The sequence below is a fragment of the Magallana gigas genome, chromosome 7 (assembly GCF_963853765.1).
Source record: "Magallana gigas chromosome 7, xbMagGiga1.1, whole genome shotgun sequence".
Lineage (NCBI taxonomy): Eukaryota > Metazoa > Mollusca > Bivalvia > Ostreida > Ostreidae > Magallana > Magallana gigas.
Window position 1 is genome coordinate 47,144,711 of NC_088859.1, and position 15,032 is coordinate 47,159,742.

Sequence of the window (15,032 nt, forward strand, 5' to 3'; positions counted from 1 at the left end):
GTATCGAAAGCTCAGTTTTGTGAAAGGGCATCTAGTCGCCAACATCTAAAGAGAATTCGTCAAAAACTATTTCGGTTTCGTTTCAACTGTTTAAAACAGTCTTTAGCAAAATGATCTATGTACAGTTGAAATGACATCGTTTGGTCATTTCAAATAACCTTTAACTCTAATTTTCCATTCTTTCGTACAATGATGCAGTTAGTATGAACATTTGAAGGCATCTTATTGGATCATCTTTTGAGGTACATCCATAACGTGATTACATAGTGCTCTAGAATGTTTTGGGTCGACAAAAAACTTGATACTGGTGCCATTGAGAAATGGGCTATATCCATTTGACATCATATACAGATCAAGCAAACAAAATGAGGTTGTGATGCATTGAGCAAATTAGGAGAATGTCAAAGGTTTTGACAACAACAGATCTCAAAGCTTATCACATGACTATGCTGACAAGTAACAAAACAGCTACATGACTTCCGACATAGCTACCTGTAGAGTATTTGTTCTAAGAAATTAGGTAGTACAGTATGTTTTAAACTCAATATTCTAAGAAAAAGGGTATACTCACTGTTCTAAGAAATTATGTTTACTCATTGTTCCAAATAATTCTTCTTCAGCCAAATTAGTTTTAGCCTTTTTACTTGTGTTATGGAACAGAAAATACTATAGTAATTATACCACTGAGTCCAGTTGCAGGAAATCGTTCAAACTTACAAACAGTCCATGAGATTGTATCTAAAACATCCATCAGATAAATTCAAGAAAATTATATAGGCAGATTTGAGAACCATACATATATCACAAGGTCATTGATAAATTCTTGAATAAAAGCAACAAGACAGCTGCAGGACTTTTATACATAGAAATTTATGAAGATTTTCAAAGACCTTACTTCCATCGCAGAAATTGGACATAACTCCTTAACATACAAGATTTGGACACTATTAAATCGCTTAGCACAGTACTTATTTGTGAATTTCACACACCTAATGGTGACCATGACGAAAAGAAAAAAAACATTTCCCAAGATCAAAGTGGCGGAAACACAGATGAACCTCAGGACATAAACGACAAAATACAACCAGCTCCTGAAGCTAAAGTAGGTGCCCATGCAAAATTCAAGCCTGACAATGACAACCAGAAGTACCCCTATGACATCAGGCATTACAACAAATATCGTCATAAAATTAATAAATACTGGCATTTAATTGGAAATACAGGATAATTGAAATATTCCTTGTACCTCTAAATCTCAGTTTCTAGTAAATTTCTACATTTCCATTTTCATAAAAAAGGCAAATATGCTTGGGCTCCAATAGTAGATAACTATATTTATAGGACATCACTGCATGTCATTTTCCAACTTCAGATAAATCATCCATAGCTACAAATCATGCCAGTGAAATGCACAGTTACTTGGGAGTAGACTTGCGTCACAAATATGTATCACAATTAAAATTGTCTTTACTTTTTTTCATTTGCATAAACAGGATTTAAGTGCTCAAAGTCATATCTACAAAATGCTATATTAAAGCTTCGTCACACAAATGAAATGCCTTCTCAGTCAATTGAGGACTCATTCATGTTGTTTTTCAAGCTGTTGTTTTGTTTGCATACACAATGTAAACTCATCGAAAATTTATGTCAAAGAGCTATATATGATATTAGTCAAATTTGGCCCCCATTTTTCGCTATTTTTAAAATGATTCAGGTACATTAATTTGTTGTGTTATATTATAAAAGAGTTGACATGAAATATGTTTTTCACCTATTTATTTGATTTATATGCACTCACTGGCAGTATATGACGTCAGAAGTGAAGTTATTTTTATAATTCAACCAAAATCAATCATAAATTGACATTTTTCTTACCTTTTTTCGAATGGGAAATATAAAGCGACTCTTTGAACAAGAACGAACTTTTTGTCACTCATAGGTATTTGAGAGATACATCTTTGGTGAAAATATTTTGTTTGTTCAAGCAGTCGCTCAATGTTTCCTTAAAGAAAAACTGCTTCAAAACAAGCCGTTTTATGCTAAAAATGAGAAAATGGCGGGGAAAGGTAAACATTATGATGTCATATTTTAAAATTGTGGGCACAAATATCAAAATGAAAATTATGACAAAACTTCAAATGCATATTTGTAGAAATAAAACAAAGAATTACAGTAAAATGACAATGTTCATTTTAGGGGGCCATTTTAGGCTCAAACCATATATATAGTCCTTTACACTTTCTGAATTATGAAAGGTAAATTGTATCCATTTTTAGCCGCGCTCTGCTGAAAGCAGAGTCCTGGCTTAAGGCAAGCAAATCGCCAATGTTACTATAAATAGCACAACTTCAAAAGTAAACAAAAAACCAAACAGTGTCAAAGTAAAAGCTTCCACTATACCAAATAGTTACACAAAGAGCAACGTTTTGTCAAAAGTGTTGGCATTTTGCTTCTTTTTTTAATTTCGGCAGAATGGTCTAACTTTTTTTTAAAGTTTTCTTATTATTAACGAGTTTTAAAAACAAGACTTTGCATTTTGGACACATACAATGTGCATGAATTTCCATGAACTACTTTGCTGCGGGTTGAAGAAACGGGGATTGAATATATATAACGCTTGTTGCAAAATTCAAGGCAGCAACTGTTTATTTTTTTTCTACTAAACAGGCATTTTTTTGTTTATAGCCGCTTACAAAATGTGGTCGCTCTCTGACGCTTTGCCGACATTAAATGCATGAGAGAGAGAGAAAGGAGATTTTCAGTATTTACTACACAATATGCATAAAGACACACCAAAAGAGCCCGACTTTCAGTACTTCAATACTTTGATTATGTTTCGTACTTACATGTACTTTCGGGGCATAAAGAATATGAGCGATTCAGATAGCGTAAATGCCTATTAGTTTAATCGTAAACTACAAATTAAATTTCCATTAAAATCTTTTTCTGATATTTTAATACAATTTTGCAAAGTAATACTGTCTCACAATAGTTATATAGAGTTTATTAACAAACACAAAGAAAAACATAATTGCTAAATAATTTGAGGGTATCGATTCCGAAAACGGTAAAATTTTGGCTGACAAAATAGAACTACCTAAATTAATCATTACAAACTTAAATTGAAAAGTAGTATTTACAGATAGAATATGACCTATACATAAGATCAGACCTGTCCAATTTATTCAATAAATATAAAGATAACATACAGAATACCCCATCATAATATGCATCGTTCTGATTCCATGCATTTTTTGTTTAATTTAGAACTCTGGATCGTTTCTTGAGACGATTCAACTAAAGATACTTCAGAATAAGACTTTTTTCTATTTATTCAACTAAAAAATATAGTTCACATTCAGCATTTGAAGCAAAACAAGCACCATGCACCCCCTGCATGATACGCGGTCTGTGCAAACTTGGTTTAGGTGAGCCAATAGTTAATTAAGAGTAGAATGCTTAACGAATCAAACCTGTTCACTCGTCATTCAAAAATCGTAAGTTAAATTCAGCATCCGAATTATTATTTGAGTTTTGTATACCCAAATGCATAACAACTACAAGTTTGTTTAAGGTTGAGCTATGAATAAAAAAGAACAGACACAGTATCTTTAAATAAGCATGAATTTTGTCTTGCATTTCTACAAACATGCAAAAGTTGTACCTTCGTGTCACATCACTTTGGTATGGCGTCTTAAATACTTATCTGGAAAATGTATACCACATAAAGCATCTTTACCAACGATGACTACTACCATGCATCCCCGTTATAGTCTGTCCCAAGTTATTGCTTCCATCACTTTTTAATGATTTTTAACAAAAATACACATACCAGTTGAAATCGATGAAATGGAAAATCGAAATGGAAAATATCCAAGATATCTTCACTGACAATTTGACCCTTTTCATTCATAAAAGTTTACAGGAACAAAAAAAATTTCTTACGGAGATTTATAATGGGAAATGTTTACATCTTTTCTCCATTCGGAAGTTCTCGGGACACCTTGCGCAATTTTTCAACGTTATCATCTGGGCTTATTTATGGCTAATGCAATGCAAAATCCCCGTAAACTTTCTATTTTGGGATGTGTATTGAAACTTGAAGCGGTAGAGGGGGCGTTTCAAAACAGGTAATCTGGACATTTTTCATATTAGTGGATGAATGTAGTTTGAGCACAAAGGTATTTATTATTATCGAAATATCAAACGAAAAGTGGTGGAAGCAAAATCTCGGGACAGAGTAGCTGAAATTCATCTGTGTAACTGCGGTATAGGAATTGACCATATAGTCGCCATAGATGGAACCCGCATCATTCATGCATAGGTCACAAACAGCATTCAAAGCATGACCGGTTGCATTTTTAGACGCGTTATCCGTGCAAGGTTGGACTGGGTACGGCTAATAGTTACTTCAGTGTGGAACAAGTTATCAAAAACCTTATTGTGTTCATGGTTCGTAATTGCAAAAGAAAACTGTTACCTGTTCTCCTATTTGGAAAATATAGGTGTTATTAAATATAGGTGTAGTAAATTGCTTCAAAATCTTTAACCTGATTATGACTTCTTTCGGAAATTTACGTAACGTGCAACGTCCGAAACATGATCAGCATCCTGCACTTTCAGACACTTTGTCCAAGCAAATGTGAGATTTTGTAAGCCTATATAGTAACTCAATGAGTGGGACTGTTTCAGGAATTTTTATGTTCACTTTTTGGGGAAAATGTATGTAAGTCACAAGATGCAAAGGCCCACGTGTTTGCCATAAAATCTATAGGGTTTATAAAAGCTTGGAATGAAGCCAATATGAGGGTATATGAATAATACATTGAAAGAAGGATAATCCTTTCTTTGCGTTGATACATTTCGAAAAATGGAAAAGTTTATCATTTTTGGAATGAAATATGATATATAACAAATTATCTCATTTAAAAATCCTTTCTATATTCATTTATATATTTGTGGCTTGTTACAATATATGAATACGTACATGTATTCCATTATTTTATACAATAGAATATATGTTCAATTCGATTCTGAATTATGGGACACCCGTAACGCGACATTTTGATATATCTCAGGCATTTCCTGCCTTAAAAAAGGAATTCTAATTCTCAACATAAAAGCAAGAAATTCTCGGTATTAAAACTCGAATTTAAAGATCAACAGAATAATAATCGAATTCTTGATATATAAAAAAAATCTTTTTTTTATATCAGGAATTCGAACTCTTGGTATTAGAAGACGATAGTCCGAAAAAAAACCCCTATTTTTTCTGATCAGAGAATATAAGAACTATTTATAGAATTACGATCGACACAATAAATGCTTTGTGTGATGTTTTCATCTTCCCGCCAGAATCTTTTGCGAGTCTGTACCGTATACATAGGCGTCGGAACCGGGGGGGCTAGGGGGGGCTTAGCCCCCCCACTTTTTTTGCAAAGTTATACCTAACCATTAGAAACATAGCATGATAGAGGGTTCAGCCCCCCCACTTTTTTTCGCAGGAAAGATTATCGTTCCTAATTTACCTTGAAAGATAAAAAGTTAGATTCAGAAGCATACTAGCCCCCCCCCCCCCCCCCCCCCCCCCCCCCCCCCGGATTAGGAATTTCATGATTTTGAAAAAAAAAATTTGGTTAAGTAATTGTTTTTTTGGAAGTATAGGCCTAATCCCCCCACGGATTAGGATTTCCATAATTTTGGGAATTACTTTTTTCTCAATATTTCTGAGGATTAGTCTAGCCCCCCCACTTTCAATTTGCTTCCGACGCCTATGGTATAGATGCCTGCGAGGAATAATAAAGTTATCTAAATGGAATGTTACATGTAATGAATAATCGAATATGACCAGAATGTTCAAGAACACTTTTAAATTCAGTTTAAAAAAAGTTTTCGGAGAATCAGAAAAACAGCTTTAAGAGAGCAAACCGAGGACTGCATGTAGTTTAGCGTTTCAGATTGCGAGTAGTATATCATTATTTATCCGAAGAATCTTCACTTTTATTTGAAAAAATCTGATATATGAAAATAGATGTCATATATAGTATGTGTGTGTGTTTTTAATTACCGATTATTTTATGCCAGGTAATGACTGCTAATAATAAATATCAATAATTTGAATTTCTGTTATAAAAAAAAATCAATTTCTGATCTTTAAGCCTATATATATAGATAAGAAATTCATATACGACCTAACAGAAAATTCTGGTTGAAAATGGGACGCATCGTGCATATGAAGTTTAACTGCCCTGTCTGACTGTCACAATGCAATTCGTAATAATTTATTTCATACTAATTGTACTGGATTTTTGTTAATATCAACATTTCTTATTGTGTCTGTAGGCACTGCCATGGCAAGTAAATGTACAAGTATTTATTATAAAGTATTCTGTAAGGCCAAGACCCTGAATAGATCTACATGTTATATTCATAAAAAAGTACAATACTGATATATAAATGTATATGTAAATTTGTGTATACATTCCACCAATGTTTTTTGTCTTTTCCCTATCAATTAAAAGATAGTTTACATAGTAACTAAGCAACAGATTTTTTATCTTTATTTTGATATTGATGTAAGCGGTCGCACCGACTATGCGCAAGCGCAGATAACTTTTATGGTGCATTATGGGATTGAATAGCCATTTCGTGTTACAAATATAAACAGTGTCAAACATCATTGAACATATGAAGTGATAGCAAAACACAAGAACAGAAGCAGAACAACTTACGTTTGACCAAAACAGGCTACGGGCTCACAAAGAGTAAAGCACATCCTGACACCATTTCATTACATCTATTTTATCTGTGAAATCATGGTCATATTTGACACTTAGCAGAAATGACCATGTTAGGACGGTATGTTCGAAGACAAGTGCCTTTAGAAATGTAAGTAATATACCCGACAAGGGAAACTAGATTCCTTAGATTCACGATAAAACACCAAATTATTTATATCCTGTAGCAACATCTAGAGCTCTTGAATGTTGAAGGGTATAGTTACATCAGTGTATGAGGCTTCATCATGGATGAGGGCCATGCCTGTCCACTTTTTCAATGAAAATAGTTTTTTGCAGTAGTCTATTTTAAAGTGAGTGATATGTCTTCCATTCTGAGACAAATTTTGTCATTAATGTGCCATTTAAATACATTAATGCATCCCGCAAATGTTACACACACTCGTACACCCAAAAACTGTCAAGAACTTAAAAAAAAAGTTTGACACTGTTGCACATACACTAACGGGCCAAAAGTTTGCCAACTTTTCTTTTTTCTCTATATATTTCATTGAAAACAAGAATTATATTTAAGAGGGTTTTTGTTTTTATTTTTTTCAGATTTTGAAGAAATTTTTATTGATTTAAAGTAGATTCATTTTCCACTTTTTGACATACCGGTACATTGAAATAGTTTTTGACAACTCATTTGTAAAATATGATATTTCAAACACAACATGAAGATATTTTTTAAGTGCTCTACTATTTATCTTTTGAAATATGTGAGCCAAAAATTTTTACTTAGGATTGTGAATATCAAATCTCAAGAACTGAAGGTTGGAAAAATATTTAAATATAATGGCCAAAAAAGAAGAGAAATCGAGAAATTTTGAATTTATCAAGTCTTTTCAAAATCAATTCTTTGGAAAATATTGGTTTTCATTGAAATATATAGTGTAAAGAGAAAAATTGACATACTTTTGGCACCGGAGTGTATACTTTACCAGATGATCTGTAGCTATACTGGACAAAATCAAGTCTGGTGTGTAGTAATGCAACAACAAAAAATCTTACTTAAATTGCAATTTAAAATGTAAACAAAGTTGTGTTATATATGACTGATAAACTAATTCTTAAAAAAATTCTTTGCAAATATGCGATACCAAAATATTCATCAGGCATTATTACCACAAGTGATGTACTTCTGAAATTCATTTAAGCACCAGCGGCCTCAGCTAGTACCTGTTAAAAGAGATTCTATATTAAATCATATGGGAAAAATAATCTCGATACTTATATTCAATTTTTACATCATTTTAAAGAGGAGGCTTGTTTAATACCACTATAGAGAGACTATAGGAGCTCTAGATATATTTCATTAGTCAAAAATGTACAAAACTCTGAGATTTTTTTCTTATTTCCTTTATATTTCATAGAAAATGACAGTTAAAAACATGATTTTTCATTGTGTTTACCAAAAATTTAAGCCCCGATACACCCCATCAATCAAAGCTATTGGTATTAAGTATCATTGAAAGAATTTATATTTTGAACTTCATAAATCTGTAGGCACTTTTCATTTACTAGATCGTGTAAACAATTTGTGACTATAAAACTGCACCAGTGAATGTAGAACAATTAATGTGGAGGGTGTCCTGTCCTCAAGCACCTGTGATCTGTCAACTATTTTAGATGAAGGACTGCTGGGAGTGAAGGAATTCTGATATGCAGTCAAAAGATTTTTCATGGGTTTACCCTTCTATAAATTCTCATTTTACTTTCTATTGCATTTAAGTTTTAAAAGGGGCTGTCTATCATGGCAACTTTGAAAACCTTAAAATGTTGAAAAAATGTTCTCCATACACGAAACCTTTCTTTTAAGTTGGAATAGAGAAAATTAACACAATATATCTTTAGACCTAAATTTAATTCATACCATAAATGCTTCTCTAAATGGTAAATTTTAGTCAATCAGCTACAGTTAACTCCATATAGGTCAAATAAACCACGTTAAATGAATGTGAACAACATCAGGCAATTTTATGAGTCAAATGTTCAAACGAAAATCAACTGAAGTTTTCAATTGAATTTAACAGCTTCAGTAGCCAATGGTTTATATGACAGGATTTTGATGATGAGGACAAAAGAAAGAGTGATCCCCACTCAGAATCATTGTTCACTACATTGGTTATCACACTGTCAACATATCAAGCTGTACTGTATCTAACAAAGAGTTACTTCTCTTTGGTTCATGGAGTAACAACTATTAGACTTAAAAAGTAATGCACCAAACTTGTGACATTGTAATAAATTTCTATGAATTTAAGTAAAAAGAAGCAGGAAAATTCAAATATCCTCTTTTTGGTTGCTATTTCTATCCTAGGTATGGTCTTAAACTCTTTAAATTTAATTAGTTATGTTAATTACTTTGTAACATGTATAGAATTTTTAAATTCAGCAGTTGTGAAATAAATATCATTTCAATGGAATTTGTTCATTGCATGATTATGTTCTTGTATAACCTTCTACCAACTTCACAAAAAAACATAGACATAGTTTGTAACTTTTCCTTCTCAACTTATGATTTAGGAACTAAATATTCTGAATAAATTGATGGAATTTTATATATTACCAGTGACATTAAGATACAAGGACCAAGATTTATTGACATTTTGTGAACTATTGATGGAATGTTTTAAAGGACAGGTTATAATTGGTCACATTTAGCATGTATCAGTTTCAATAACCATTAATATTCACTTGACTGATGTTTCTGTGACAAAAACAGCAATGCACTTGGTAACCAAGGGGCTTTTCCCATTATAAAACATACAGGTGTATTCTCATGAAATTCCAGAATGTCTGAGCAGAGATTGATCATTGGCTCTGTGCTTTAAATCTGCTTCTCAAAGACCACAGAGTAGACAGAAAAGAGGCGGGCGATGCCATCCTTCTATGCAGTTCAAAAACAGAGCTTAGTTTATTAGCTGGCTTGACTAGATAATGCAAATAATGTTCCAAATGAGGATGATCAATTATTTCCCCTTAATTAATTTGTAGTCAAAATCTTGTGCAAGAGGAATGTGCATTATTATTGAAGTATTACACAAGGTTTTTAAAGAGCCAAACATGGCTGTCCTAGTGAGCCATTGTTTGGCATTCGGTGCACAGTTTGGTCGGATAAAAGGGAGCAATGATGTGCATCTGCTCAGTTTGTTATGAACCAATCCAAAACACCGACCTTTAGATCTCATTTGAATTGGCAAGGTTAATGAGAAAATCTTACCTTACCATCAAAATGCACTTGATAACACATAATACCTCCAAATCTTCAAAAGACCTTCCATAATGTTTATGTTATCTCACACATTGTATCAAAGGCTTGTTTTTAAAATGCAGATTTTTATCTCAGTATTTAAAATATCCCCTTTGAATTTAAAATAACATTGAGCTAAAATATAATCTAAGCAAAAATATATATTATGAACCAAAGTATATCCTACACATTTTCTGTACACATTTTCAAAGATAAGTATTTGGTGTTTTTTTGTGGCAAGTGGATATATATGTATTCTTAATTTTTGTTCTGTTGCATTTTCAAAGTAATTAAATTGATACTGAATTTGAACAAACCCATGATTTTACAGGTATCTCAAGTAGATTAAATGCCTGCCATTTGTTGGTTAACCTTGTATGGACCAACTTGTTTTGATTATCTTGACAATCAGATATCTGTTCTTGATGGTATCAAATCTTTACAACAACCATTCTGCTAGCAATGAAGAAACAAGCTCTTGTATAGACAACTATGCTTGTATAGACAACTATGAGGCAACACACATAGTTGAATTTAAATTTGCTATACATCTCCAGTCCCAATTAAAAATTCTTCCCTGTATTATTAAATATCCTGTGTGGTCCAAATATTTTGCTAAAGATAGATACTTTTCATGATAACCAAAAAGCAACCAATTTTTCCATTTTTGACACGTAATTTTCATGTAGAAACCTGTGATATTTTATCATGGAAGTCATCAGAGACATTGTCATGTTTGCACAGATCATGGTAATTGTAGTGACGGGGTTCCTGAAAGTGTCGTCTTTCTAGTCATTACTTGTAATTCGGTAAGGAATAAACACCACAGGGAGAATTCTGACTTTTGTTGCATGGCAATTGTATTGGTAATAGAATTTTGCAACTATGATTAAATTGTCTGAATTTAAAAAATAACTAAGATGTATGGCACTAATTAAAAATTCTTTTCACATATTGCACCTTCGTTGGATAAGTAAGCTTGGAGACTATTGACCATGAAATCGATGAAAATGAAGTCAACTTGATAATAGTTAATTTTTTTTAGTTTCATGATATTCAGGCGTAATATAGTACATCATAGACTTATGGATATCATGATGTTCCTTTATTTATGTACATTTATATACCCAAATGATTAATGATCAAATGTCAATGGATCATTTTAATGAATTTGAAGTATTTATTAGTTTGTAGTTGATATTGAGCTTGTATGCTAAATATTTGGTTTAACATGGTATCTCCCTGTTCCAGCTATAACTCCAGGCTTTAGGTGGCACTAGAGGGATTTTTGGAACATGTTTGATTAAAACACACTTTTCACTGATAGTGCTACTTCTGTCACCATTGCATCTAAATTAACTTTCTTTTTTAATTCAAGCTCTTAAAACCTAAGTTTTTATACCACTGAATGTGAACTGAAGAGTCTTTTACATGGAAACTCCATTTAACTGTGTACAGTCACTCTTTAAGTCATATCTGGACAAGTGTTTGATCTTAAAAGGGCAACCGAATCTGTAAACCATATAAAGTTATGTAAAAAGTTAACATTTCTACCCCCTTGCTTGTTTGTGTTCCTTTCTTTGATAAAAGATAAAGAAATTCAAGATCCAGAAATAAGTTGCTTTGATGTAGAAAATGTTTGCAAATAAATGTAGAGGTCTTTTTATAAAGCATTCAGTTGTTATTGATTTGAACTGAAACTTTACAAAAAAGCTGTTGGAGATTCACTTGATTTCTTTTGATGGTTATTCAGTCATGAATTTGCCGTAAATTGCCCAGAAATATATTAATATTGCCCAGAGTTAATACTTAAAAATGTGGTCTTTGATTTGAATATTGAATGCAGTGCTGGTTAGTTTCATATCAACTCAATTCTGTGTCATGTTCCTGGATAAAGTCACTGCTATGTTACACTCTACAGTTCTTTTCAAGTTTTTGCATAATTCTAATTTAGTTGAATTAAAAAAAATATCAGTCTACATTTGCTTGAATCTTGATAGAGAAAACATGTTTTATTGTTTGTCCTATAGTCTAGCTTACTGTCAGAAGATTTTTCATTAATGAATTTTATGTACATTCTTAATGCCCTTCCATATTTGATCTTTGTGGGGTTTTTTTATTTGGGGAGGGGGGGGGGTTAAAACAGTTTGGTAACTTTACATGCAAATCAATTTAGGTTTCTTCTGTTGTGGAAATCTTGTTTACTGAGAAAATCAATCCAAGTTATGGATTATATACATGTATTTTATAATGTTTGTTGAAAAAACTCATCCAAGTTACTGATCATTGAGGTAACCAGACTAACTTGCTGCTTATTGAGGAAAAGCAATCCAAGATGCTGCATTCACTGAGAAAACCAAACCTTAAATTACAGCTTGTAGAGAAAACCAATCCAAATAGCCGCTTATTGAGAAAACTAACCAAACTGATGCTCATTTAAGAGACAGTCCAAGGTGCTTAAAACAGTTGAAGTTGCTGTTCAAAAGAACAATCCAAATTGCTGTTTATTTAGGAAATATAAGCCAAATTGCCACTTTAAGTTGTTGGTTTATTTTTTAGAAAACTGATCTATGATGGTAATTAATAATTTTGCTTTTGAATTGAGAAACTCACCAAGTTGATGATGATTAGAGTAAAGACCTATTTTATTAGAGTTGATTAAGAGAAGCTCTCAAAGTTTCTTCCAATTTAGGAAATCGTTCCAGTTGTCCATGGCTGATCTGGGAATGAAATCCTTATCCAGATTACTTTACATTGATATAAGTGTTCCATTTGGTATAAAATTTACTTCAGTACTGCTTATTTAATATAAAGAAATCAATTAAGATACAATTTTTGGACCTTATTTTCTTTCCCCTCAGTCCAACATTTCTTAAACTCAGTAAATGTAAGGGATGTGACCTTAAAGCTAGCTCAAGGTCCAAATTTTTCTCTCTTGGGCCCAATCTAACTTGGGCTTTACCAAAAACTGCTTGTTGGTGAGAGGTGTGCAGTGACTGAAGAACCAATTTTCTTTGTCAAATGTCAAGATCATAGCAAGCCTCTACGTAAAATCCTTTTCCTGACCATATTTTTTCTCCTCATGGCATCTCATGCTTTAAATATATTGCTTGATGGATAAAAGATGTACAATAATATTGAACTACATTTCTAAATCAGAGGTAAAAGTAAAAGGAAAACCCTGTAAAATAATAATTAATGCTGGGCCGTTTGAGATGGTCACCATCTCGATGTAGTATCATTTCATATGGGCTTCTTTGGAGCTAGACATTTTAAAACTTACTTCTAAATCGATTTTTTTCCTGGAAAAATCACTTCGAGCAGACAGTTGCGTTCAACCAGCATTTAGTTGGAAACATATACCATGGTATTCATAGTTTATCTTATTTATACACCAAGTATTTCCTCCACTCTTCCTAGAAAAGGAGACTTTTTACTTATGTTGTGGCAAGGTGATCTTTGAAAAAACACCGAATTTAATTGTCCTTTTAGATTAACTGAATACTATGATGATACCATAAATACACAATATACCAAAGTACAAGCAGTGAGCAGTGAATGAAATTATTATTCATTCAGGAACTAGAATTTATTGTCATCATTCCAAGAACTCAGTGGGTTCAAAGTTTGTAAGATATTGGTAATGTCTCTCTTGCCTGACAAATGATCATATTGTAAGGTCATCCTTCAAACAAATCTTATAAATTATATAGGTAGACAGAATACATGTTAGCCACTGAACAGTGGAATATTGATCCCGCCTTCCATTGGATTACAGGCCGTCTTATTGCGCCGTCCTATAGATCTTGTCATATAAATTTACCTTCTTAGGGCTGGATAGAAAATTTGTTAGAACCGTATGCCGATCAAATTAAATGTCACGTGGTGTGTTTGGATTTACTTACAAGACAGTTTTTAGTCTTTGATGAATATAACCACATGCCTTGACTAAAACTTTGTATTGTCTTAAATGCCACAAGGCAATATATATATAAAAAGATCTATTTAAATGTTCACCTTGTACCAGGTAGGTGGAAATCGCTATAGAGCTGGCTTTTAATATCGGATAGCTTCTGTACAGAACCTCTGTAATGTTTTAAGAGGGAATTAAGTGAATGTCAAATGGAGTGTAAGGAAAGAGAAAGACTGGGTAACGGAACATTACCGCGGCTGTAGTACACAGCTAAGGGAACTTCATATCACGTCCGACCTGGAACAATTACTGTGCCTGTATCTTTCATTAGATGAAAGGAAATTATTTAACAAGTGTATTCATGTGGTCTGTTTATCTTACAGTAGTGCAAATGTGTATTTATGGGAACATAATGTGATATTGGAAAAGCGACTTTAATGTTTGCTCAGAATTGTTGACGCACTTGAAATTCAACGTCAAAAAATTGTGTTGGAATAGAAGTTTCTCAGATAAAGTGATCTGAAATGAAGAATTATAGGTCCTTTCAGAAGGCTGTGTAATTCTCTTCATTCCTTCAGCTGTATGTTTGTTTGTTTTCATGTACTTGTTGACAAAGGTTGTCCCAATTACTGGGTATAATACAGTCATATATCAGTGAGCCGTAAATTTCTTTAGAAGAAGTGGCCTCTCCAAAAAAATTCACAGGCAACATTTTTATATATGTGTGGAGTTGAATTTCTGGTGGTATAGAAGAGAAGGATTTTTGGAACTATCTGATACATATCGACATGTGAATTATGTTACATTTAGAAATAAGAGGTTCGAACCCTCGGCCCAATGTGCCGTCGCGGATTGGATACACGGTCACGGAGCGGTCCCTGAGTGTTACACCCACACCCCGACAACATCGACTTCTGCCCGTCACACCAGGGTAGGTCATTGCACAAATTTGGAAATCCAGCAGGGATGAAATTCTTGTGATTTCTGTAATGTGTATTAAGTTATTAAATGGTCTCACCATTTTAATTTTAAATTGCCCTTTTTTCAGATAGAATTTATTTCAAATATGGGAAAATGAGAAAAAAAT

The 15,032-nt window shown here is 32.8% G+C and overlaps 1 protein-coding gene across 2 annotated transcripts in view; it reads left to right on the forward strand.

The window, feature by feature from the left end:
* Positions 1 to 6,615: 6,615 nt before the first annotated feature.
* Positions 6,616 to 15,032, forward strand: part of LOC105337221 (protein FAM149B1) — a 34,422-nt gene continuing 26,005 nt past the window's right edge. Inside the window, exon 1 of one of the 2 annotated variants that reach the window (XM_011441914.4) lies at positions 6,616 to 6,888. In XM_011441914.4, the coding sequence (XP_011440216.2) occupies positions 6,842 to 6,888 (47 nt within the window). In that variant the 5' untranslated portion in view covers positions 6,616 to 6,841. Of the gene's footprint in view, positions 6,889 to 13,941; positions 14,877 to 15,032 lie in introns of those variants that run through there. The other variant, XM_011441891.4, reaches the window with a different exon arrangement.